Here is a 27,633-nt window from a genome sequence, read left to right on the forward strand (position 1 = left end):
CATTCTCCCAGCCCAGGCAGCAGTGGGCAACCTGTGACCCATGGGCCTAATTAAGCCCACTAGGCTTCCCCATTTTGTCTGTGAAGCTATTTTGGCCAAGTCAAGCCCACCTGCCCCATCTGTTTTCATCTGAGAGGCAGCTAAGATGCAGCTGGGCCAACAGTGGGCTTTGCAGGCACCACCTATCAGGTGAGTGGCAGTGCCTGCAAAGCACATACAGTCACCAAGATGTTTGAACAGGCATTAGACTTCAGCATTGGTAATAATCAGCTGGTTGTCGGCACTTGCAAAGTACTGTGCCTTCGCCCACCAGGTTTAATTTCAAACCACATGGGCAAATGAAAACAGGTCACCTGATGCCATTGTGGCTTAAGGTGGCATGCGCCACCCTGCCAGACTAGCAGTGTCACAACTCACATCCAAAACATGTCAGTGATCTGCAAAACTTAACAACTGAATTTCAGAATAAATGTCAAATCTGAAAGTTTCTGCCCCAAAGTTGCTTCATATTTGAGAAGCCTTAAATAGCAAACTTGATAATTCTCCTATTCATTGTGAATGACATTTGCCACCATGTGAAGAAGCAGTTTGTTCATTTGCTATTAACCCTCCCAATGGGACTTCAAATCCTTCTCTCTTGGCATTCTTTAGTACCTGAACTTACTAGCACTTTTAATCCCATTTAAACAAAAAACAAAACAAAAAACCCTTCAAACTCTAAAAGCCTCATTTTATTTCCTGTTTCCCTGATACTAAAATAATTCTGAGTTTCTGACCCCTGAGTAATGATGGAGGAATGCACTACGTTCCCCAACACAGCAAGGCAGCTGGTAAAGTGAATCTTCACAGCATGTTAAAAATACAGATAACGTGCCAAAAACTAGATCTGATTGAAACACAGTCAAATGTCAGCACTAATTTGCTGTTAAATATATATGACTCCTTGGGACCACTTCCTTTAAGAACTACAACATAAGACTTCAATGGTCCCCCCCCCTTTACCACATCTGTAAAAAAAAATGTTTCCTCCAAAGCAAGGGGAGAAATCTGAAACAAAAAATGTTATTTACACACCAATATACTTGCTTGTTTCCTTTGCTTGTGCTTTTATTGGTTTGAAGCTGTAACTAAATAAGAATTCAGTCCTGTCTTTTGTAGAAGGGCCTTGGGAGCATCTCCAGATTGTGAATTGGTCGAGAGGGTGTCTTTTTCAAAAAGTTCATTTACAGATTATGGTTTTTATTTTTAAAGGCCCAGGAGTCCGGCAAAGTCAAGAGCCTACGTCAGCTTTAAACAGCCACTATGCTGCCATATTGTTCCGATTTTGTATCAAGGATTTAAACCTGCAAGAGGTCCTGCATTCACATCCCAGATGAGCCTAATGCTTCTTAGGATTGCCACATGTCCTCTTTTTCCAGGACACACCTTCTTTTTCATGGGTATGTAAAATGAGAGTCGTCATAGCGATCCATAGATAAAAGCGGAAGTTGGCAAATGTGTCCTATTTTTTTGTTCTTCAAAATATGGCAACCCTAGTTTTCTGCATGAGTTTGAGCCCCCATCCTGCTATATGATTCTATGAATTATGGCATAATGCACTGCAAAGTGCAACTGTAAACATAATCAAAATGCCAGTAATGGCTGCAGACATAATACAAGGAAGAACAAGATACGAATTCATAAAACAATTTTGGTGACCAAAGGAGATGTGTAAACTATTAAGAAATAACAAAATGGTATTGAGTCAGCATACATAGCAAATCAAAAACTTTTGGGTTACGTTTATTTATTTAATAAGTTTATATCCTGCCTTTCCTAACAGTTTAAGGTGGCTGACAAAAATCACAAAATACATACACAGAACCCTAATTATAATAAACAAATATAGTTCTTTTGCTGGGATTTTTAATATACTTCAACTGAGAAAATGAACACGCAGCTGAGCAACTTGTGACCACTAGTGTTAAAAATATTAACATTTGTTGTGGGAGCCTTTTTTTGTGGAACCTAAAATCCAGGCAGGCATGGTAAATACAGTTACAGGTAGGTAGCCGTGTTGGTCTGCCATAGTCAACCAAACTTAGTTGGTTTCTAAGGTGCTACTGGAAGGATTTTTAAAAATTTTTTTATGGTAAATACAGTGGACCTTGATTAAAGGAATGCCATGCATTGGCCAGCTGTTGTGAACCCGAAGCTGCAGGCAGGTTTATAATCCTAAACTGTTTTCAAGACAGCCAGTGAATGAATCATGGTTAGAAATTGCTTCTTTGATGGCGTTAATACCCCAATTAAATGTTAAGTGGCTGCCAGGAGAAATTTCTGTGACATCCTGGTAAGTGCTTAGTCCCAATTATCACCTTGTGGGGAGCAGGACAAGCAGGCAGGTTGCAGTTAGATAACCCAGAAGCCTTTGAGGGGAGTGGCTGATGTAAATGTACAAAGTGCTGCAGTATGCACATTAGAATGGAGAACCTTTTTGCAGACCGAGGGCCACATTCCCTCGTGGGCAACCTTCTGGGAGCCACATGCCTGTGGTGGGAGGGGTCAGAAGAAAAAGCAGACAAGTCTCAGAAGTAAAAGAGCAACCGATAGGACTCTGCTTTGTACATTTTCTGCCATGTAAATGTCTGTGGTTTCTGCATATGCTCCCATCTCCAACCTCCATTCAGATAAACCAGGGGTCAGCAACCTTTTTCAGCCGTGGGCCGGTCCACCGTCCCTCAGGCCGTGTGGTGGGCCGGACTATATTTTTTTGGGGGGTGGGAATGAATGAATTCCTATGCCCCACAAATAACCCAGAGATGCATTTTAAATAAAAGCACACATTCTACTCATGTAAAAACAGCAGACAGGCCCACAAATAAGCCAGAGATCCATTTTAAATAAAAGGACACATTCTACTAATGTAAAAACACACTGATTCCCAGACCGTCCGTGGGCCGGATTGAGAAGGTGATTGGGCCACATCCCAGCCCTGGACCTTAGGTTGCCTATCCTGGAGATAAACCTTTGCTTTAAAACTTCCAAGAAAGAAGAGTTCACCACCTCTAAAACCTTACACCCAAACAGGCTTTTATTCTTGCCTGGTTTCTGTGCTTAGATCACAGCTTTCAGTTTAATTATTGCAATGTTTTTAATGTGTTATCTGCTCTGTATGCACTTTTTAAATCTGTGGCTGTGTTTTTAGATGGCTCCATTTATCTCAAGGATGCTTGCTACCTCCTTTTATCTGTTGTTGGCTTGCATTATTGCTATTATTATCATACTGTATATATTTTTTAATTTAAAAAACTTTAACACACGGTGAACATTTTAATGGAACGGGAGGGCATAAATGACTGGAATAAATGCATTTCGAAGGCACAGCTTGAAAAGCAGTAGTTAACATGTGAATATCTAGAATTCATTAAGGCTCTTTTGCACAGATGGGTCACAAACCAACACTAAGTTAAACGGGCTTAAGGTCATTGAATCCACAGGCTTAAGCAGGCTTAACTCCATGTTGGATTGGGGCCAATATGTCTGTTCTGCTCCTGCAGAACTGAAATACCCTCACAGCAGGATGTTTGGTCAGATACAATTTTTTTTTTTAAAAAGGCCTACATAAAGTTCTAATTGTGTCAGAGAACAGTATTTCCAGTCATCCATCTTCCTATCAAACCAGTGTATTTCAACTGTTTCATCCCCACTGGAAGTTTTCCTCTTCTTTTGAACTTTTATTTATATTCTCTCAGTTGTTTCTACCAGAGGATCTCATGTGCATAGATCAGACCCCTTCAAAAAAGTCATTTGAATTACAGTGATTTTTTTCCAAGTAGGAAAGCAACTATCTCAACTTCTCTTTTTTAAAAAAGTAAAAAGTAAACAATAGTAACTTCAGTTAGAGATATGCAGATTGTGACCTATTTCCACGAAATGCATAGTGATGCTAGCAGACAGCAGTGGAATTTGTTAGGCCGCCTGGGAAAATGAGGGTTGAAATTTTCTTGTTTACAAAGCTGACTTCTCATCTCACATAAAAATCAGCAGAAGTGGAAGGGGGGGCGGACAAGGAGGATGGGAGAGAGAAAAACAATTCACAATACAGTGGTACCTCTGGTTAAGAACTTAATTCATTCCGGAGGTCCGTTCTTAACCTGAAACTGTTCTTAACCTGAAGCACCACTTTAGGTAATGGGGCCTCCCGCTGCTGCTGCACCACCAGAGCACGATTTCTGTTCTTATCCTGAAGCAAAGTTCTTAACCTGAAGCGTTATTTCTGTGTTAGCAGAGTATGTAACCTGAAGCATATGTAACCCAAGGTACCACTGTAGATGTGTCAACCAGAAGCTATTCCCACTTGTCTTGTTTGTGTTGAAGTCTGTGACAGAATATTTTTTTTATCCATTCCCCCCCCCCATGACATGTCGACATAAATTCAGTTTCATGCTATTGCGTTTATGTGAGAAATTCTGCAGCTCCATATGCAGCTGCAATTTGAAGAACTGTGGAAGGCTATTGACTTTGGCTGGACTGAAGTGCACTGTGTCTAAGGAAAAAGCCAAGGCCCAAAACTTTATCTTTGGGAATATTCCAGAAAAAACACCCTTTCGTCAGCTCAGAACTGGTATGGGAGAGCAGATTCTGTAAAACTGAGAGTGATGCTCCCAATCTGGCTGGGGCCTGAAAGGCTCTCATGAGAATTCTACAAATTTCGGCTTCCTTTTTTTAAAAAAGTAAAGACACAACCCCATCGAAAAGGAAAGTATCTTCATGAATGGAGAGGGAGCACTAAAGGATAGCAGGGAGTGGGACCATTGCCCACCCTTCTCTAGTCTTGCTTGAGTAAGATTACCACACCTATTCCACTAACGAATTCCTCGATTGATACAAAATCATGGCTTTTATTTAGCAGGTTCTCAAATGAACTTCTTTTTGCTGGTACACTATTATCACGAAAGAAATGGACGTCACAACACTTGCACACTTGTGGACCAATTGCAAAAGTTGTCCTATTTGGGGGAAGGGTTATTTTTATTGTAACCACATAGCACATGGGTGGGAAACCTCAGACTTCAGGGCCAAACATCCCCTGGGAACTCCCCCAAGCCACTCGCTTCATAGGCTGTGCTTCACACCCCCAGCCCCAGTATTTTGCCTGACCAGAATGTTTCCTTGAACTATTATCGTGTCTCTTGCTTGTCTGAATGAAGGACAGAGAGGGATGTGTATGTGCTGAAACTGGCCTACTGCAAGAGGGAAAATTAAGTCAATGCTCTGCCTACCACTGGCATGTGGCCCTCAGAAGCTTTCCTCGAAGGGAAAGTGGCTCTCTAGCTGAAAAACATTTCCCACTCATGATGTAGCACCACATGTGCATCATATCTGCACAGCTGTGCTGATAACTATGTCAAAATATCCCATCCAGGATGAAGCCTTGGGCCTAGTAATGTACGGAAGTGAGAGCTGGACCATCAAGAAGGCTGATCGCCGAAGAATTGATGCTTTTGAATTATGGTGCTGGAGGAGACTCTTGAGAGTCCCATGGACTGCAAGAAGATCAAACCTATCCATTCTCAAGGAAATCAGCCCTGAGTGCTCACTAGAAGGACAGATCCTGAAGTTGAGGCTCCAGTACTTTGGCCACCTCATGAGAAGAGAAGACTCCCTGGAAAAGACACTGATGTTGGGAAAGATGGAGGGCACAAGGAGAAGGGGACGACAAAGGATGAGATGGTTGGACAGTATTCTCGAAGCTACTAGCATGAGTTTGGCCAAACTGCGGGAGGCGGTGAAGGATAGGCGTGCCTGGCGTGCTCTGGTCCATGGGGTCACGAAGAGTCAGACACGACTGAAGGACTGAACAACAACAACAAACAAACCAAATAAATCTACCTGCCCTAGAGAAACCCTCACCAGAATCCCAGCCCAGAGTCACTTGTGTTTCCTGGTCCCATTTCAACATTAGTCCCATTTAAATCCTCCATCCAACACTGCCTGGTCCAACTTCCTCCTTTTGTCCCTTGGCGCTCTCCCTATCAACACTTATCTGGCAGGCTCCTAGTCGCTTCCTGGAATGATTGAGTTGTCTGGTTTTGAAGCTAAGCACCATTTATCTCATGGGAAAGGATGGGAGCAGTCTTACTAGGACAGCCTTACCCTGAGGCAAGGTGAGTCAGATGTCGCCAGTGCTGAGTTTAAGATGCAATGAAGACTAGAAGGCTTTATCTGGTGTTATTATAACAAAGGTTCTTGTTGAAAGAGGTGAAAGGGGGCAGCAAGGAAAATGGTGCTGGGGATGTGCATTTCATATGACCTGAATTGCAAGGACAGACTCAGAAATAACATACAGACCAGGACCAACCTCCTTGACTTTCCTAGGGCCCTTCCAAACTATAGTTTTTTTAATGGGGTGTATTCCGCAACATGTGGGTGGCGCTATTGTCTAAACCACAGAGCCTAGGGCTTGCTGATCAGAAGGTTGGCGGTTCAAATCCCCGCGACGGAGTGAGCTCCCATTGCTCAGTCCCTGCTCCTGTCAACCTAGCAGTTCGAAAGCACGTCAAAGTGCAAGTAGATAAACAGGTACCGCTCCGGCAGGAAGGTAAACGGCGTTTCCGTATGCTGCTCTGGTTCGCCAGAAGCGGCTTAGTCATGCTGGCCACATGACCCGGAAAGCTGTCTGCGGACAAACGCCGGCTCGCTCAGCCAGAAAAGCCAGCTGAGCGCCGCAACTCCAGAGTCATCCATGACTGGACTTAACAGTCAGGGGTCCCTTTACCTTTACCTTCCACAACATGTAATTGAAGCAATAATAGTGCATTAGCGGTGGATCCCCAAGGCCATGCTCTACAGGGAGCTGGCTTCAGACATCAGGTCCATTGGCAGACCAATTCTGCGCTACAAAGATGTCTGCAAACATGAATGCCAGCAACATCAACCCTATCATATGGGAATCCCTAGCAGATGAACACAGTGCCCGGAGACAAGCAGTCAGGTTGGGCATACACAGCAGTGACCAGAGGAGGAATGACCGCTGGGAGGAGCATCAAGAGAAAAAACACCAAGGTACATCTGCATCAACATACCCGGACACCTTCATCTGCCCCACCAGCAATAAAACATGGCTCTTCCATATTGGTCTCTCCAGCCACAGCAGATGCTGTAACTCTCAGCATCTGAGAAGTTGACTTCACCCGAAAGGTGCACTCCTTCATTTTCTCTGAAGACAGATGGATGCCAACAAGTGGTGGATTTATACTGTAGCATCCACACATCATTCCGCTTTATTAGTTGTTCTGCGATTTGTCTGGAGGGGCACCTTTGCACTATAGTGCAAAAAAGTGGGACGAAAAACAACAAGGCAGAAAAAAAAACATTTATGGTATAAAGGGTTACAGGATGTAAGCAGCAAGTTATGGGACATACACTGACTGGAAATGAAGCACTCTGTTGACCCTTAAATGTTTGCAGGTGCAAAGAGTATTGAAAGCAAAATAATGTATAAACCACCCTGATAACATCACGAGCCCAAGTAATAACAAATACATTTTTAAAAATATGTCTGGAGAGGCCCCTCGTTTGCCTTTCTCTGGATACAAGTAATCTGTCCTAAGTGACAAGAGTCTAATATTGCATTCAACTGCTGTAAACCTGTACAAAGGCAAATGTCATAGGGCAGGACTGTATTAAGTCATAATAATTGAAAGGAGGTGCTCAGACCATAATGGCAGGAATGAATGCCCTTACTGAAAGTACCGTGACTCTGTCACACCTGAGTCCAGTTACGGACCAAAACCTGATCTACATGTGCCATGGAATTGGGGCTAGGATCCTGAGTGATAAAGGGCTACATTTCCCTAACGAACTGGGTTTTATTTACAGTATTTGCAGAGGGTTTTTAAAGGTTGTTGTTTTTACATGTGGAAGCGTTTAAAATGGCATCACACCCCTGGCCTCTGCAGTGGTAGTCCACTCAAGCACTTCTTATTCTACTGCATGTTTATACTGAGCCTGACACTTCATCTCCTAGGGAACCTAAAATGGTTCAACATCACATTTGTGCAATTTCGGAATGCCAGAGGCTCTTATGCCTTGACTACTGTTCATAATTACCTCTTGTGACTCAGGATTATTCCCCAGAGCTATTAGTTTAATATGACTTTATGATGCCAGGTTTTGCCACGTCTTGTTTCTTAACTTGAGATATTTGAAGGTTAAAAATGGCGCCTGGAAGCTTAATTATTGGTTTGTGAGCTAATGTATCATTATGGTCATCATCTATGCTAAAAAGAACTGGTATCACTAGAAGGAGAAAAGGAAGATAGCACATGGTCCAATTGCCATTCTGAAATGGGGAATGGGACACAAGGAGATCCTAGTGCAGGAGATCCTGGATAAACTTTTTAAAAACACACACAAGCAAACTGGTATCATGTTTTAGGTAGACCAGAGAGACAGAAAGAGCTCCAGGTGGGAGATCCTGGTTGTTTATAATGGTATAATGTTGGTCCCTCGAAGTATTGATTGAGATGCTGTATAGAAAGCACAGACCTCAAGTATTTCTTTTTTTAAAAAAATCCATTATATTTTGTTATTTCTGTATTGAAAATACAGAGAGTATTCTGTTCCAGGTACTTTTTTTTTCTAACTACGACTTACCATTAGGGCACTCTAACTGGAGAAGAGGTGTATCCATTCTCCTCCTACCATGAAGAATACTAGAGGACTCTAAAGATTGCTCACTATTAGCCTAATAAAGATATTTTGCAAATGTTCTTTATGGGCCAACATGGCGGTCTTTGCTTTTTGTCCAAATAGTAAAAGGAGAAAAAGCTTTCATTAAGCTTTTCCACTTTAGGCAAAGGAAAGACCTTTGGGTGCAAAAGTTATGCTGCTGATTATTATGTAACCAGTACCTTGCAATTTACATTTCAGTTAAAAATGCAGCAGGAATCAATTCCTCAGGAGCCTCTGGCTTTAAATTGCCTACCATCCCACCCAGATAACCAGCTGCCAGTCCTTTGTGGAATATCTGAATGTTTCACAGAATGCAATTGTCTTCAAAGGACTTAATCCACATCTGAAACAAGAATTTCCTTTTATTTACCAGGATGTTAAAATTAAATCTACACTGCTTAGGAAATTTACTTTAGAGTCATCCTAGTAAACTCAGTAGGACCAATTAAAACAGTAAATGTGTGATGCTGTCCTGCTGAGTTAATTATGGCTAGGGTTACTGCTTACCACGCATTTTCCATATTCTCCCTGAGTCCCAATTCCTAAATGTATTTACAGTACTGTAATGTACGGAAGTGAGAGCTGGACCATCAAGAAGGCTGATCGCCGAAGAATTGATGCTTTTGAATTATGGTGCTGGAGGAGACTCTTGAGAGTCCCATGGACTGCAAGAAGATCAAACCTATCCATTCTCAAGGAAATCGGCCCTGAGTGCTCACTAGAAGGACAGATCCTGAAGTTGAGGCTCCAGTACTTTGGCCACCTCATGAGAAGAGAAGACTCCTTAGAAAAGACCCTGATGTTGGGAAAGATTGAGGGCACAAGGAGAAGGGGACGACAGAGGATGAGATGGTTGGACAGTATTCTCGAAGCTACTAACATGAGTTTGGCCAAACTGCGGGAGGCAGTGAAGGATAGGCGTGCCTGGCGTGCTCTGGTCCATGGGGTCACGAAGAGTCGGACACGACTGAACGACTGAACAACAACAACAACAACTTGGAAACCAAGGCTTAGGGTTTCTAGTGTTCAGAATGATGTCCCAAACCCAAGTCCTTATGCAATCTTTAGGAATACTGAATAGACAAAGTGATAGAGTATGCTCAATACACAGGTGAATCACAAAGTTTTCTTAAGTTTATCCCCTCAGGCAAACAATGAGCTGTAACCAAGTATTGTTCTTGGTTTGCTGTTTGTGGTTTATCTGGTGGAGACAAACCGCAAGCCTCAGTTGGGATGCAACAGTAGGCCAAACCATGGCTTAGGTCCAGGCAGCTTGGCAGTAGCAGGTCCATGGTGACCACAATCATCTCTCTAGGAACCTGAAGATCTGCTCATTCATACATTGCATGCAAACTGGCCCTAGCAATGACACCTGAGGGAGGCAGGCTTGTTCAGGAAGTGTAGGTCATGCCCCTCTAGTACACAAGGCTCAGGACTCAAGAAGGATGAGCCAAGGGACTGCTGTTGTCCTACAGTGTTAGTTGCCTCAGGCAGCCCCCTCATTCTGTCTAACAATAAGGCCGACCCTGCTGGACAAATTCTGAAGTATTTTTCTCTGTTATTTCTTGCCAGAAATTCCAGGCAGGCAAAAACACTCAGGCAGAGTCAGAATGGGGTGGGGCCTGGAAAGAGTCTCTAGGTCTAGAACAGGGGTCAGCAAACTTTTTCAGCAGAGGGCTGGTCCACTGTCCCTCATACCTTGTGAGGGGCCGGACTATATTTTGGGGCAAAAAATGATGCAAGAGCACCATGAGCCCCGGTGGATGCTTACCTGTGTCTTGCGAGCGGCAGGGGCTGGCGGTGGCAGGGGGGGGATGAGCGGCACGCGAAAGGGCTCAGAAGAGGGGGTGCTTAAAATGGCGTCCACTCGAGCGCTGCTGCTGCTGGCACCAACAAAGCCCAGCCCCCTTTCTCCTCTAGGCAGGGCGAGGAGAAGCCAGGAGGAGGGAGGGAGGAGGTGGCGCCCTGTGAGGCAGAGGGAGGGTGTTATGTATTGAAGTTCTCACCCTAGGCCACTAGTGTATATAGTTCATTCTGCTGCAGTTTTCACTCAGGTCCGCACATGCAAATGAGGGATTGAAAGTGACGTTCAGGGATTGGGTAACTACAGAAAGTTGTTACTGTTGCTTTGTAGCTGAGTTCTATATAAGCAGGTTGCTGAGCCCTTCAGCTCACTTCTGTTCTGTTCCAGCCTGAGAATAAACAAGAGCTGTTTGGAAATCACTGTGTTGTCTGCTGTGTCCACCCACAACTTAACAGAGGGAGAGGGAAAGAACGCATGTGCTGGCAATCCACACAATTCCTGGACCATCTGCAGGCCAGATCCAGAGGGCAATTGGGCCTTATCCAGTCCACGGGTCTTAGTTTGCCTACCCATGGTCTAGAAGCTTTGAGGGCTGCATGATGCCAGGGCTTGAGAATTCCCTCTCCTGTTCCAAGGCTACAAACAAACAGCCACTGATTTATTCCCATTCCTATGCATCTCCCTGAAAGTGCTGAGCATCCCTCTCCCGTTTCTGCAACTGCACAGAAAGCCTTTAAAAAACCTGCATAAAATCGCTCCAGCTCTACAAATTATATGTAGCAAACATTCTGGCCTCAAAGTGTTCAGCTCGTGTAAAGTTGCAGATAAATCAGGGTCCGGGGGAAGGGAGTGTTTTCCCTGGCTGAGGCGAAAGTTGCTGCAATTCCTAACCTGTCCGGAAGAGCAGGGAAGCACTTTCAACAGCCTTCGTCCTCTCCGACTCTGCTGGCCAACTTTCTAACCTTTGCTGCATCTCTCCCCAGCGCCGCGCTCCAACTTGCATCCCCGCTGGCACACTCTTCTGAATTTTTCTCTCGCTTTGCAAAGCCCGTTTCCAGCGAGGGAGGCAGCACCCTCTTCTTCCTGCAGTTTGCTATTACTCCTTACCTAGCACAGAGGAATCGTAGTTGGAAGGAGTTCCGAGGCTCATCTAGTCCAACCCCCTGCAATGCAGGAATCACAGCTAATCATTCACGACAGGTGGCCGTCCAACCTGCGCTTAAAAACCTCCAAGGAAGGAGAGTCCACCACCATCCGAATTTGATCCGTCTCTTTGAAGCCGATCTCTCCGTTTCCAAGGCGTTGGCTTTTCCCAGGCACTGCGAGGCGAAAACAGCTGCTTTTTGTTCCCTTATTAACGTTGAATTAATACATAAGTGCTTCTGCCACGTTTGGATAAGTACTTGACCAAGAAGGGAGGGTGGGCGTCGTGTGATGATGATGATGATGATGCAACTTTCGAGGGGCAACCACCGCACAGTCCCCGCCGCCCCCCAAACACCCCCTCGGGCAAGCCAGCTCCTTAGTCCCAGTAGATCCCGCTGTTGTGACGTCACGGAAGGGGCGGAGCTCCGCTCGAAGGGAGCCAGCCGGTGTGAGCTGAACTGGAGAGGCAGAAGCAGAGCTGATTGGGACTCCAATGCAGCCTGGCGCGGGCGAGAAAGGAGCGAGCCGGCGCATCCCGCGGGGAGAGAGGTCTTTAATTCAGGGGCTAGCGTGGGAAGCCCGAGTCTTCCTCCGCCGCCCTATGCAAGGTCTCCCTGCCCCACGCAGCCAGAATTGAAAACTAAATAAAAAGAAAGGAAGGATCCAGGATGGATAAATATAAAGGTAAGGGGGCGGTTCATTTGCTTCCCCCACCCTCAGCGTGGGAAAGGGCAGTGTATCGGTACTTCGGAAAGGATTGCTAGTTTGTCCGCAATGGATGTTCCTGCCTAAGGAGCCGAATGTGACTTCTGGTTGCTCGTAGGAGGCTTAAGTCCCTTAAAACGTGGGTTTCTCTATAGCTTTTAATGAATGGGCGGGTGGGTTGAGACGGATCTTTGCCCCGCAGGCGTTGCCTCGGAACCGAGACTGGCCAGGACGCCGGGGGTGGGTTTGTGAGGCTGGGGGAAAGTGGCGAGCGAAGAGTCGGGTCCGTCTCCCTCCAGGACCCACTCCTAGAGAGATGGGATTCGCTGAGGTCCACGGAGCCCCATTCCGCCGACGGAGAAGGAGTCGAGGGTGCCGCTTTGGGGAGGATTTTTGTTCTGATGCTCGTGATGATGGGACAAAGAAACAGCAAATCGGATGTGTGGGTGTGTGAAATTGTGACACAAACAACCGGCTTCCTTTTGAAAGGAATAAGAGAAATACCGTGGGAGAGAAAGGGAGAGTATTTGAACCTCCTTGACATACATCAGATGCTCCAAAAAACCCTTTAGGTGAGGTCCAGTGAAACTGTGTGAGATGAAAAGGTGAAGACGAGACTTGGAGCCGGGTTGGCGCGAAGCGGGGGAGGATTTCAGTACCCGCACCTGTGTGTGTGTGTGTGTGTGTGTGTGAGAGAGAGAGAGAGATCAAAGAGCAGAACTCTCCCCCCCCTCCTCGCCCCTTCTTTCGCTTCCGGTCTTGCGGTTGCTCCAAAACAGAATTGTAAAGGGGGTGTATTTAATTCCCCCGTGTAATAAATATTCGCAGACTTTCTAAGTTTAGTCTGCAAGATTGTGCTGGGGAAGATAAGGAAGAGGAAGGCGTGGCTGCCGAATGGTATCTGGAGGTGGGTGGAGAGCTGAGTGTCCCTTCTGTTTATAATGAATTGTTTTAAAGCCCTTTTAAGTATTAAGGGAAGCAATGCTGAGTGTGCTACGATTCTAACAACAGAGGTGCCTTCTTATAGCAGAATCACTCCTTATCCTGAGTGTATGGCAGCAATGGGAACGGACAGGGTTACTCAGTGGTGGGGGAAAGGTACTCTGCACATTCTCAGAAACAATTCCCCCCCTTTGAATAGCTCAAGAGTGAACCCCAGTGTTGTAAACAAGCTGAGTGTCTAGACACATGCTAAGCTCTGCAAGTGTTCTTACACCAAACTGAAAGTATTCCGTATTAACATGCAAGCCTGTCTTTGCCGTTCTGTGAATACATTAAGGTTGCTTGCAGCCTTACACACCTTTTAGATTTATGCAATGTGAATTAGCACCCGCAAGCAACAGTGATGGCCACCAATTTAGGATGAGTTTAAAAGAGGCTTAGACAAATCCATGATGGATGGAGGATAAGGCTGTGTCCGAATACCAGCTGCTGGAAACCACAGGAGGGGAGAGCATTGCTGCAGGGTGAGAAAAGGCTGCTAGACTAGAGGGGCCACTTTCCTGATCCAGCAGGGCTGATCTTATGTTAGGTCCTTATGCACTTATGCTTAAAGTCAGAGGTGGAAGGGAACACAGAGCTCACCTAGTTCATGCCCTTGCAGGTACAGGAAAACTACCCCTTCATCATCCCAAATGAGCATCTCTTCAACTTTTGCTTGAAAACCAAAGATTAGGCAAGCCCACTAGGTAGTCTGGTCCACCATAGAGCTGCCCACGCTGTCAGAAAGTTATTCCTAAAATCCCCTTTCTTACCTGGTGGGATTAAGTTGCATTGCACACATTGAGGTTTACTTCTGAGTAAGCTTGCACAGGATTGTAATTTTATCTTTTTTCTTTTTCATATACAATACAGGCCAATGTGGTGGGTCCGAATGTTCCAATATTTGCTCAGTTATGCAGTTTACTGAATGTCTGTCATTCAGTCTGTCTTACTTTGCAGGGGTGTAGAGAAGCAAGGAAAGGCAGCCTTCAGTGATGTGGGATTTCCAGAAAATGTTGAACTGGGAATTTTTACTTCTGCACATGACAGCAATTTGCACTGGGAAAATCTTCATTTTACTATGAGAAAATTTTCTGATGCCCTACAGGGTGTTCTGAATGGTTGTTATATATATATAAAACAAAACTAAAACTGCCAAGATTACCTAACATTGTATTTGCAACCTGCATTAATTTATTGCCAATAATGACCTTATGACAAGGAAAAAATTCACTGGAAAACACTGGAAACTTTTCCACAAGCACACATCCCTGGATGCATTGCAACCAGCATGCTGCCCTAGGGCCAGGGCAGGAAAGGAATCTAAATATAATAAATAAATGTCTACTCACTTTACCAGTTTAGGAGGTGGTTGGACCAGCTGACAGTGTAGTCTGGTGAGGCCAGTTTGCATCAGTACCTGGGGATCTGGCTTTCTGCATTTATAATGCAAACCTTTAAAATGAACTTTTCACTCTCCGGAGCTCAACAGGACTGCAACAGGACCTATGTTTGCCTTATTCCAATGGTAACTGACCAGTCTACAGAGAGTCATTTATTTATATGTAATCTGAATAGATAATAGTTGACAATTGTCCAGCACTTCCTGAATCTGCAGTTTGCAGGAATCATGGGATGTATAGTGCAAGCCTACTCGATGTCTACTCAGAAGTAAACCCCCGCAGAGATATGTGGGCCTAGGATTGCAGCCTAGGTCTCTTAATGTAACCTCCTTTCCACACCACTCCCTCCACCTGAGACATTGAAGAGTTACTGCCTACCATTCTACATTAGTCCTGCGCAAGATGAAGAGGGCTGGTCATACCATTAGGCCAGGCTTCCCCAAACTCTGCCCTCCAGATGTTTTTGGCCTACAACTCCCATGATCCCTAGCTAGCAGGACCAGTGGTCAGGGATGATGGGAAATGTAGTCTCAAAACATCTGGAGGGCCAAGGTTGAGGAAGCCTGCATTAGGCAGTGGTGTGGAGTGGAAGTAATTCTGGAATTATTTCCCTCAGTGCTTCATTTTACTGTGGAAAATTTCCCATTTCATTAGTAACCACAAATGGTTACCTACTGCAAATATGCTATGAGGCAAGCTTGGGAGTTCCAAAGTTTCAATTAATGTTTTTCCAGGCGATTATCACTAGTATGCAAAGAGGATACATATATTTCAGGTCAGACATTTGTGGTAAGAAATTGGGTGCTTTTTAAAAGTTTGGTTTACTAAATGCAAGTAAAATAAACATGTGAATGAGACCATTCTATACTCACCCCATTTTCAAATCACCCTATGCAAAACAACTTCATTTGCATAGGAAAATGTTATTGAAATTTTTCCTAGTCAATGTTTTCCAGAAAATCATGACCAGTGGGGCAATTGTATCAGGCGAACATGAAAAGGCAGAAACCCCTTATTTAATTTATTATTGTGTTTTTGCTCTGTTGGGAATGGGACCAGGTGCCAAAATAACGTGACCAACCTTGGTGAATATGCAACTTCAACTGGGGAGAAGGGAGTGGGTACCTGATCTGGGGGGCAGCCATTTCCTGTTCCAACTGTAGGCAGTGTCTTGGATTGACCCTGAAGATTGACAAGCAGTCTGGCCTAGTACAATGCAGCTTGGTATCCCACCAGTCAGTCCCTTGGGATGAAACTAGCCAGCGCAAAGAAAAGAAATAATGGAAAGCTCTAAAAACTGTGGATAGTTTCTGAAGTGGGAGCTGCTTCAGTGCAGCTCTAATGGGTAAGAAACGACCACCGCTGCTTCTGCCTCAACCACATTCCCTAAGCCGTAGTGTTGAAGTGTCTAAGCATTGCATCTTACTGTTTTCCTTACGTTGGCAAGGGGAAGTGCCATGTGTCTTGTAGGTGGCTCTGTGTGTAACAAGGGTGCACACCAGAGATAGTCAACATGGTGCTCTTCAGACATTTGTTGTTGTTGTTCAGTCGTGTCCGACTCTTCGTGACCCCATGGACCAGAGCACGCCAGGCAGCACTATCCTCCACTGCCTCCCGTAGTTTGGCCAAACTCATGCTAGTCGCTTCGAGAACACTGTCCAACCATCTCGTCCTCTGTTGTCCCCTTCTCCTTGTGCCCTCCATCTTTCAGACATTGCTGGACTACAACTGCCCTTATCTCTCACCATGCTACCTAGGGCTGATGGGAGCTCAGTAGCATCTGAAGGGTGCCATATTGGTTATCCCCAATGTATACAGAGAGCTGGAAATATCCCAGATGTGTGTTTAGTGCAAAAGCAACCATTGAAGAAAGTCCAGTAAAGTTGAGGAGTGGTTTGCTGAAATAACTAAACCTGAAGAGCAGCAATGTTCACATGAAAAGTGAGGTGAAAATGAAAGCCCCAAATGCTTTTCGATAAAGGATTTGTGTACATAAGGCCTTAAGTGTGAGGCTGCCCGATTACATTGGGGATGTGGTTCCTTTTGCCTTTGGTGCAGATGCATGGGCTGTGCTGTGGGAACAGAGAGCACCATTCTTCTCGTGTTATGCGAGGGTTGTGTTTGCAGAAATTGCAGGAGCTGTCGCAGTAGCAGCAGCTGGCAAGGCAGCCCACCAGGAGGAGCAATGCTTGACAGAAGAGTCGGGGGGGGGGGAATGTGGGGAGGCGGCTGACAACTTTATAGGCAGGGGGAAAGGGGTTTAGGGGAGACCACTTCCTCTTTGATGTTTGATTGTACTCTCTGGGGTTGGCCAAGTACACACAGAAAGGAACCATTGATAGCTTAGCTAAGGACTTCTTCCCCATGGAGTCTTGCCAGGGTCTGGGAATCTCTTTACATGAAGTATTAAAAAATAACCCCATATGATAAAGAGAGGACACCATAGGCTGTACAGCACTTGGAGGTTTTTATTAAAAATATAAAGCGCCATAGAAATTAAAATAAATAAGTCCATAAAGACATTTTTTGCTGCAGTCCTATGCCCCCTTTTCTGGGGGTAAGATCTATTGGACAGAATAGAGACTTACTTCTGAGTAGACATGTCTAGGATTGCTCTGTTAACTTCCCTAAGGAATCAAACCAGTAAGTGTCTCTATTTCAGAAGCTTTAACTCTTCAAAGACAGAGTATATTTGAGGATTTAAATTACTTAAGGGTGGGGAATAGCTCCAGTATGACTTTCAGCACACTTGCAAGCAGTCCATTTCTGTTGAGGTTGGCTTGTGGGCTAAAGAGAAGCTGACTGGTGATTGGGGCACTCAGCTGCTGTTTTGTTCTTTGGCTGTTTTACTTGGATTGTAACAGGATTTTAGAGAGGCATTTTTGTGTTTGTGTTTTGATCTGTTGTTATTCGCCCTGCCATGTTGGGATGGGGCATGCTGTGAATTCAGCTAAATTGGTGTATAATTTCCAACTGTTTTAAGGATGATGTAATGTTTAGCCTGCACATGATGGCTTTAGGGATGATTCCCATGGAATCATCAGAATTCTCCATGCAACTTTCTCAGAGGGAAATCTGTGATGTGAGGCTGAATTCTCAAGATAGGTCCCGGAATTGATTTAGTCGGTTGGCTGACCCATGCTGGTAAAGTTTGCACACAAGTATGCATGCACCACAAGAAGTCTAAAAAGTGTGCTATTCAGAATGTTACAGTGGCAACAAGCTGATTGTGCTCTGAGCTTGTTGCCAACTAGTGTCATTAAGTCTCCCCAGTGCTATTTTTATAGAAAAAAGTTGCTGGAACTCACCATGAACACCTCTTGTTATAATGGCAATTGCACCCACGTGAGAGGTGCCAGAACTGAGTTCTAGCTGGGGGAAAAAGCTGTAAGTGACACTTTGTGCAGCCAGCCTTGTTAGGTAGGGCAGACACATTTCTAGGTGGGGTATTTTGGTGGGCAGCAAACAATTCCCTCTTCCCCAGGGACATGATGCGAAGAGCAGGCCAGGGAAATAATAATAATAATAATCATCATCATCATCTTTTATTTGTATCCCATCCTCTCCCCAGCTGAGACTGGGCTCAGGGCGGCTAACATCAAATAAACATTGATCTTTCCCTCACTCCTCCATGCAGAGAGATTTCCAGACTCAAAGGCTTGCCTTTGCCTATAGCTACAGGCTTCTTTCAGGGATCAGCATGTACATACTAAATATATCATTGACACAACCAGCTTTGACTGTACTTTCTACCTTTTAAAGGGAGGAGGGGGAAGGAAACTGGATATGTAGCTCTTTAAATAAGATACAGTATAACTACAGTACTCTCACACCTGATGATGCTGATTACCTGTTCAAAGTTGCACCTGTAGACTTAAATGATCCCCCGGGGTGTTTGTGCAACCCCAGATGCTGAATGCAAGGTTCTTGACTCTGTGTATGGATGACCCAATGCAGACTTCCCTTGCTGGATCATGATATCCCAATTAAAATGAATTAACCGACAATCTCAAGGTGAGTCTAGACATTCAACCAACATTTGTTTCATGAAAAAGAATGTTTATTATAGCTTGCTAGACTGGATTCTAACCTGGTGTCTGTAAACAGGTTAGCTAACTTGCAACCGACTTCATAACAAGACAGAACAACTAATCATTGACTAGACAAAATCTAAGGTTTATCTACAGAGGATTTGGCATGATAAATGTGACAGGGAGGGGCACTACACTTGCCCTGTACCTGTGCTACCTTAATTTGTGCCTCAGCTTTCTTTTGCCCTCATCTCTCTTTGAATGAATGCTGGAAGATTCAGAACAGACAAAGAAAGTTCTTCATGCAGTGTACAGTTAAACTATAGAATTCACTCCCACAAGTTGTCGTGATGACCCCAATTTAGATGGCATTAAGCACAGGTGTGCCATCAACAGTGCTTTAGGGCTGATCCTCTTCATGTCGGTCATAGGCATGGCAGAAACCACATTCCCAGAATCCAGGCTTCCTGGTAGTAGAGGAGGTGTATCCATCATGCCATGAAGAAAGCCACACCTCTTTGTCCTAGTGCTCTCAGCTTGCCCCTGCTATCGCTTCACAGCTGAGGCAACTGTGGCATCCTTGTTTCTAGGCAGTGTGGTGTAGTGGTTAAGAGTGGTAGACTCGTAATCTGGGGAACCGGGTTCGTGTCTCCACTCCTCCACATGCAGCTGCTGGGTGACCTTGGGCTAGTCACACTTCTTTGAAGTCTCTCAGCCTCACTCACCTCACAGAGTGTTTGGTGTGGGGGAGGAAGGGAAAGGAGAATGTTAGCCGCTTTGAGACTCCTTCGGGTAGTGATAAAGCGGGATATGAAATCTAAACTCTTCTTCTCTTGTTCTTCTTTTATTAATACATGTTCTGCATCCCCGTGAGTCATGAGGGTGGCCTGCTGATTGGCCCAGACAGGCATGCTGTCATGGGACCACCATTAAGTTGTGGATTTCTAACCAGAAGCTTGATATTGCTGTGGAATAAGAGTAATCATTTTGCAATGGGTCTGGGAAAGTAAAAAGTCTTTATCTGAAGTGTTTGTATCGCTGTTCAACTGACCAACCTGTTATAATATATGTCACTGGGCTGGTTCAGATGCTTGAAATTCTCCCATGGAAAATGGCCTTGAATGCAGAAAAGATGCAGCATCTGCCTTATTCCACCCTAGGTGCACATACCACCAGCCACATGAGCAAAGCAGTGTGTTTTCCAGCTGCAGTGCTTGCATCTGTTATCCTCAGAAAGCACTGTGAATCGTGGCTGTACTAGAACGGATGCTAATTTCCTTAATGCGGCTGTGCCTATGTGGGCATTCACATGGAGGAATTTCAAGCATCTGAACCAGTCCCTGTGTAAATTTCCAGTGGATGCAAGTCCTTAAGCTACAATCCTGAAGGCTATTTATGTGCATGCATGTCCTCCTTGGGTTAAGTTCTTTGAGATGGCACAACTGCTTTGTAAAAAGAGAGGCTTGGTACCTTTTTTGCAAGAGATCTTTCAGAGCGATGGTGCAACAAAATGTGTTGAGATGGTATCTGCAGATAGAAGCTTTCACTGGTTTGTGACAAGCCACATCCAGCTCTTGGATGGAGCCACAAATAGACGCATCCAGACCATACCCCCTCATGGAACCAGTGAACCAAACCACCTTGTATTTTGTGTGGTATCTGGTCAGTCCTTCAGGGAGCCCACTAAGCCTCAGCATGTGAACAACGTCTCTGCCCCTAGTGATGGTTCAGAGAGGCCACATTTGGCAGCAGTGTCCATGATCTCCGTATTACACTCAATGCACCTTCTTGCCATTTCCCATAATATGGAGCAGTGTAGTAAATTAAACAGGCCATGTAGTCCTAAAAATATATATTCAGTTTTGTTGCTTAAGGTTATTGTTTTGTATATACAGTACTGACTTGTCCAATATGAGCTTAAAAAGCTACAGGACAAAACAGAGATCTGAATCTGAGTCTCCTTCAGCTAAGACCAGCCTGTTCTCCACAGAAGTCAGTGAATACTATTTCACTGAGCCAGACTCTGTTGGAGAGTATGTAAATTCTACATGTGAAAATGTCTAGGTTGAAAAGATGAAACAAAAAATGTGCCTGGTGGAGAAGGTGAGGAGTTGGGGCAAGACCTGGGATCTTGGAAGTAAGTGTGCTGGAAAAGAAGGCAAAACAAGGGCGTGCTCTTCCCTAAGGAGGAAGCAAGGTGATTCATATCGAGCATCTAAAATTGCTCATGCAACTGGCATTTTATTTGCCTAGTTTGGAATGCTGAATTATCATCTGTCGTACAATGGGTATACAGACGAGACCAGTCAGTTAAGTAAAGCTGTCAGATTAAGGAACTGTAATGGCATTATAATCATTTTGTGTGCAAATTACTTTAGTAACTGCTACTTGGGCTTATAATTCATGCACAAAACACTGGTCCAGTCCATTCAGCCTTCTGTGCACAACATGGTTAGTTATTTGTTGTGTGACTGCCTTGAGACATTGAAGTGCTCTTTGGTTATTGAATCTGTATTTAACTGTTTGGGTCTGTTTGTCCACATAATAACTCTTGTAGAGGAGCAAGATTAAAGGGAACAATTTGTCCAAAGGATCCCATTACCATCCACAAAACAGGGATGCTCCAGATGACCTGCTTATTCAGGCATCCTGAATTGCTTCCACAAAGTTTACAGCATGTACATGGCTAAAATGAAGGAATGCCTTCTTCCCTCTAAACCTGTCTGATTAAAATGGTTTTGAAGCTGATGACTGGGGACTAGGCATGGATCAGTCCCAAATCACCCTGTGCCACTTCTGTGTGTATGTGTTTTAAAGTCTGCTTCATTCTGTTGATACAGTAAAGTGTGGACTTAAAAAACAACAACCCTGCAATGTATAAACTTAGCTGCTTGCTCACTGAAATGGTCCACAAAAAACTTTTGTTGTTAAAAACAGATAGTAGCCACCTGGAGCAGCTACAACAGTGCAGCTCAAAAATGGGACTGTAAATGCCCCTGGGACCAATTGTGTGTGGTGTGATGTGTTGTTTCACTCTGGGATATTGTATTGGGGGAAGCCATGCTTTTCTGCCCCTGGACCCACAGGGACAGCTATATTCCACCCCACCCTGTACAATCTCCCTGAGAGCAGCAGCACATGACGTTGTTCTTAAGGCATTCTTAGTCCTTGTTTTCAAACCTCACAGCAGGAGCCAAACCCTGTAGCTGTTTTTAAAGGGGGAGATTTTCAACAAAGCCCTTAGACCACCTCGTAGTATTCATTATGGGTCTTGGATTCCAAAGAAAACCATGATCCAACCCATGCAGAAATCCAGGGGGTGCTGTTTTTGGATTGTAAGCATCCTTAAGGACCTTGCAAGGTGGAGAGTCGGGGTTTGAATGTGTCAAATAATATTTCTGAATTGGGAACACCTGTTGAGGCCAAGCGGGTGCAAATCTGGTCAGTGCTTAGGTGGCCCATGTAAACTGCCTTGAGGCAGCAATTCTATGCACACTTACCAGAGAGTAAGCCCCACTGAATACTTACAGGACTTGCTTCCAAGTAAATATGCATAGGATTGGGTTGCATGTCTTCTCAGGAGCAGCAGGCTATAAATATAACAATGGAAGTTTAGCAGTGGAAAGAAAAGGTCTGCTGAGTATCTGCATCATGGGAAAACTGTGAGTGTTTGATCTAATATTCTAAACATGAAGGGTCAGTGTCTACAGAAATAGATTCCCTCCCCCCACCCCTGACCTCTTGCCTTTGTGGGCAGGATTCCACTGAAAGCACATCTGATGATGGTTTGGTATATGGCAGCATAATAATCCTATCCAATTACAAACAATTCCGCCTAAAGGCAAATATCCCGGTCTTATGGGATCAGACTGTGATTCCCATGAAGCAAACATATCAGGCTACTAATGCTGCATAAAGTTAATTTATCTAGGTCAGACTTTTAAAAATTGATGCTTACCAGAGGCCTTCTACCAATTGTGTCTTATATGTGTTCTTCCTTCAGAAGACGTCTAGTGTAGGTTTTGTGGCCTTAAAATTTAGTGTAGGGCAACACTAGAGTCATTTAACTTGTAGCTTAAAGGATCTAGCAGCAAATTCCCCCCCCCTACTCCCTCCCACCCCAATGCAAGCATTTATTACTGTACGTCATGGGGAACACTGAAAAACTCCCAGGTTATTGGGGGTGATTTCAACAAACACTGAAACGGGAAGCTATACTTTTGGAGGGGCTTCTTCTGCAGTGTTGAACAAGGGAGCTTGGGGGCTGAAAGAGACATGCATAGAAGCTAAGAAACTGTACTTCCTAGAGTTTGGATTCAAAGGGTCTTTTGTTCTTTTTTTGGCTAGGATCCTTTCCTGGTTTAAGGCACACTGGGAAATGGGAGGGGAGATAATAAGGCTTCAGCCCTATACCCACTTGCCTGGGAGTAAGCCTAACTGATCTCAGTGGGACTTGCTATTTATCAGATTGCACTGTGAGTGGAGGGAGCAACCCATGATGTAACTGTAACAGGCAGAGCTTAAATTTGGACTCACTTGGACTCAGCCTTAGAATGTGTTTCGAAAACCTGCAACATGTAAATTAATGACAAGTGCATCGGAGGCTGCATTCAAATAGCACTTTATTCCATTTTCACAATGCTTCCTTAGCTGACAATTTCCACGTTTTAAGTGATCTTTCACACGATGTAAAAGCCACTTCTGGCAAACTAGCGGAATCTAGTGGACGTTTAGCACTCATGTTTGTGTTAATTTGCTTCCAGAAGAAATCTGTTTGCAACCCCATTAACTCCGAAAGTCATTGGAGCTTTGCCTTGTAATTTCACATGATGACCTTTCAGATGGTATTCCAGCATACCGTTCTTTTCCACCATTTAAAATTTAGCCCACCACAGTGGTGTATCGGTCAAATAGCCACAGCTCCATAGCACAACAGGCAATGCAGTGTAAAAGGAACATTAGAATCCTGGGTAGAAGCCCTAGCCCTAGAGTTAGGAGAATCAGTTCAATAATTCCCATGTCTGAATGCACCCTTAGTCATACTGAGCAGCTCTTGAACATGTGGCTATCTCTGTATCTTGCAAGTAAGCTTGAAGCTTCCCTTCTCTATCCAGGACTTAAGTACTTGTAGTGAAACCACTTGTCCTAGAGACCCTAGCTTTAAACCTTGATAGTATTAATGGAACAGACAGATGAGTAGATTTATGAGGTTCTTGCTATTTTCTCAAAGAGCATGTATTTTAACTGTCTTCAAACAAACCCACGGAGATGTATAAGGCCACTTCTTGAATGACTGTTGCGTGTGGACTGGGCTTGCCTGCCATATGGCAGAGTGGGGCGGCTGCCTCAGGCAGCAGATGCGGAGTGGCAGGGAAGTGTTGGAGGACGGAATCTCTGTGTGCCACGCAATCTTCACTGTGCCCTGTGTGACATCCTGCCCCTGGTTTTTAAAACAAGTTTCAGCTGCCATCCTGGTCATCATCTGCACATGGAATAGGAGGGGGAGTACTGTCTTGACCTTTGCCTCAGGTAGCAAAATGTCCTGCTGCAGCCTTGTCTGTGGAATCAATATGCTTGTTTTCATGGACCCGGCAGCTTATTGATTTTTAATTCTGTGTAGGGCTAGGCATGACTACTCTATCTTGTTGCATTCACCAGGTGATTTTGAACAACAAGGGATTTGAGTGCACGAGAATTATTGGATTTTTTTTCTTGCTCTGAAACTTTTGTGGATGTGACATTTTTAGTTAGTGAGTATAATCTATACAGTAGCCTTCACCCTCCCTCCCTCCCTCCCTCCCTCCACCCTCTTAAAAGACAAAGATCCTATAGCACACACTTTGTAGGCCATAATGATGACCCTGTTAGGTTGCAACGATGGAAGTTTTGCTGGCCTGCTTCTGTAAGGTGTAATCAGTTTGCAACATACTGATTCTTTGCCACCCTCTCTAGCACACTGTCTTCCAGATGTTTTTGACTACAACTGCCATCAGCCTCAGCCAGCACACTTGCAGCCCAGAACTGACAACCGTTAGGGGACCAGGTTGGCAAGTGCTGCTCTAGCACAGAAGCAGAAGTTGAAGAAATGGCTTTGCAACAGGGAGATATATTGACTTGTGCTTTCTCCTCTTGCCTCTGACCAGTTATTGGGTTGGAATGTGTCTGGCCGCTCATGGAAGTCCGTGCCCCTGAAAGGCTGCTCACCAGCCTGTTGAGGCAAGCCCTTCTGCCCTCCCAGCTATGCTGTGGATCGATGAGGAAGTGGCAGAGGCAGTAACAAAGATATCAGGTCTTGTGGTAAATAGATGTAAAGAAGAAAGAAATGAGTCACAACTTGCACCGGCTCAGTGTTTCCGCATTACAGCCAGTATTCTATTCACTAGTGGATTTCTCGTCCACCTTCCCTTGGTTTTGTTGCGTATAAAAACCTACTTCACATGAACTGCTAGCATGCCAGGAAGAAGGGTGATTTATATTTCTACATTCTAAAGGATGCCTTTTTACACATGGAGAAGCATCTAACAATCTCCCATCAGTTGGCTAGTCGGCTCCAATGTGCTATTTTGGCCTATTAATTTTCCATTGGCTCTTAGTTACTTATCATTAGGAGAGGTTCTGAGAACAATGATAAGATTTTGCCCTATTCTCCACTGCAGCAGTGGAGTTTGAAGTTTCAAATTGGATGGATCATCATGTGTGTTGGGAATGATGGGTCTCAAAATATACAGATCATCAAGCCACTAGAGGCAGCAGCCTTCCCCAATGTTGTGCCCTAGAGCTGTTTTAGACTATAACTCCCATTATCCTTTGCCACTGGCCATACTGGTTGTAGTCAGCAATATCTGGCGGGCACCAGCCTGGGAAGGCTTGTGTTACAAGGGTATCTCTTGAAGCTAATAGGTTATGAGAGATCCATAGCCTGAGAAGAATATTAAGATGAACATAACCGAAGGTCTTGTGTGACAGGCCAAAAACTACATTGTGTGGATCACAATTGGAGACTGTTTTGCCCTTTGTATGTTGCACTGCCCTGCTTCCTCATTTCCTACCAAACTGTGTATTCAGGACATTGTTCTTATGAAAGGAAGTTTTTCCACAACTTTGGCATTTCTCTGATGTGCTGATTTGCTTTCTTCGGTTTTGAGTGCTGTTATTTATGCCTTCCTCCAGTTTTTTAACATGCCCCCTTGAGACTTCTAAAAGACCCCAGAAGTAATTTTGAGAGAACAATTAATAGAATTCCAGAAAGTGTTCTTTTTAATATGAGATGGGGGGTGGGGAGATCCCGATAACCATCTAATTTTTAGCTGTATCTTTTTTTCATAATTTCCTGCGTTATAAAATCTTTGGACAGAAGGGCTGGGAAGTAACTGGAGATCGTTTATTCAGTCCAACGCTTTGAAGAATCCTGACTTACTCCATAGACAATAATACCTTACAGGTTTTCCCATATCAGCTAGACTCTAGTTGCTGGGGTATAATGTGCTATATAATTGGAAGGAAGAAGTGAACAGAATTCACCTTGCTGAAGATATTTGTAGACAAGCAGAGCCTAGCTAGCATCATGATCTCTCTGTCAAACTGGCCTTACAGAGTTCTTGTGAGGATAAAAAGCAACTCAGGGTGATAACAGCCATGTAGATCATTTTGAAATCCTTGGAGAAAAGGTAGGATATAAATGCAATAAATACCGGTAATGTAATGACCAGTACCTAACTAGGCATAATGGGCAGGAATGAATATACCCCTCATTTTCTACATCTACAATGAACTTCGAGATGGTTGGACAGTGTTCTCGAAGCTACTAACATGAGTTTGGCCAAACTGCGAGAGGCAGTGAAGGATAGGCGTGCCTGGCGTGCTCTGGTCCATGGGGTCACGAAGAGTCGGACACGACTGAACGACTGAACAACAACAACAACAATGAACTTCACAAACTACAGATCACTTGGAGCTACAGAAATGAGAGGCACATGTGCTTATTAAACATGCAGTTGCTCTTCTGTCAAAACAACAAGCATACTAGGGATGGAATGAAATATTTCCCCTTCCATATGCCACTGCTTTTAAGAAGGTCCCCCCCCCCCCGGCTTGGTCAAAAATCAAAAGTGAGCATGGTCCAGCAAGGGTGTGTGGGGATGTCTTAAAGCAGAGGAGCATTGGGGGTGTGTGTGACCCCCGGTGTTATTCACATCTCAGTTGTTTTGATTAATGTTAATAGTCTGCATTGTGTTAAAAGTTCCTGTTTTATAACTGAACCAGCAAACACACATTTAATAAACATATGGAGGTCAGTTTGACCCTTTAATACCATATATTTGCATCATCGTCATCATCACCACCACCAGTGATTAAATGTCAAGATTTCCATCAAATCACATGATATATTTTTAAAAGGTCACATTTAAGATATTCTTTTGGCGTCTCGTTTAACACAAGGTTTCAAAGCCTAAAGCTAACGTGCTCATAAGAACCGATATGAATTTTTTTGCCAGAACTGCTCCACTTTTGCCCAGGTGGCACTGAGCACAATCTGACCGTGAAGGTAGCAACCCACAGGCTCACTCCAAGCAGAATGTACTATTTTCAGCAGTGCAGTATAATTATTAAGAAAGCTGTGAGCCAGGAAGTCCCAAATGCAAATCTTGCTGCTGCCATAATCACGCTTTTGCCTAGGTCAGGAATGGGGAACATGCTGCCCTCCAGATGTGGTTGGACTGCAGTTCCCATCTGTCCCTGACAGTATGGTCAGTGGTCATGGCAGATGGGAGCCATGAGCGATATGCTATTCTTGGCCTCAGTCCATTTCATATGTCATATGGGTAGAAATTGCATAGCTTCAATG

The 27,633-nt window shown here is 44.4% G+C and overlaps 1 protein-coding gene across 4 annotated transcripts in view; it reads left to right on the forward strand.

Annotated features, from left to right (window-relative positions):
• The first annotated feature begins 12,180 nt into the window (after nucleotides 1-12,180).
• AFAP1L2 (actin filament associated protein 1 like 2) overlaps nucleotides 12,181-27,633 on the forward strand; it is a 71,572-nt gene continuing 56,119 nt past the window's right edge. Inside the window, exon 1 of one of the 4 annotated variants that reach the window (XM_033149621.1) lies at nucleotides 12,181-12,352. In XM_033149621.1, the coding sequence (XP_033005512.1) occupies nucleotides 12,337-12,352 (16 nt within the window). In that variant the 5' untranslated portion in view covers nucleotides 12,181-12,336. Of the gene's footprint in view, nucleotides 12,353-18,692; nucleotides 18,772-27,633 lie in introns of those variants that run through there. The other 3 variants (XM_033149616.1, XM_033149617.1, XM_033149620.1) reach the window with 3 other exon arrangements.

The sequence above is a fragment of the Lacerta agilis genome, chromosome 5 (genome assembly GCF_009819535.1).
Source record: "Lacerta agilis isolate rLacAgi1 chromosome 5, rLacAgi1.pri, whole genome shotgun sequence".
NCBI classification, from domain to species: Eukaryota; Metazoa; Chordata; class Lepidosauria; order Squamata; family Lacertidae; genus Lacerta; species Lacerta agilis.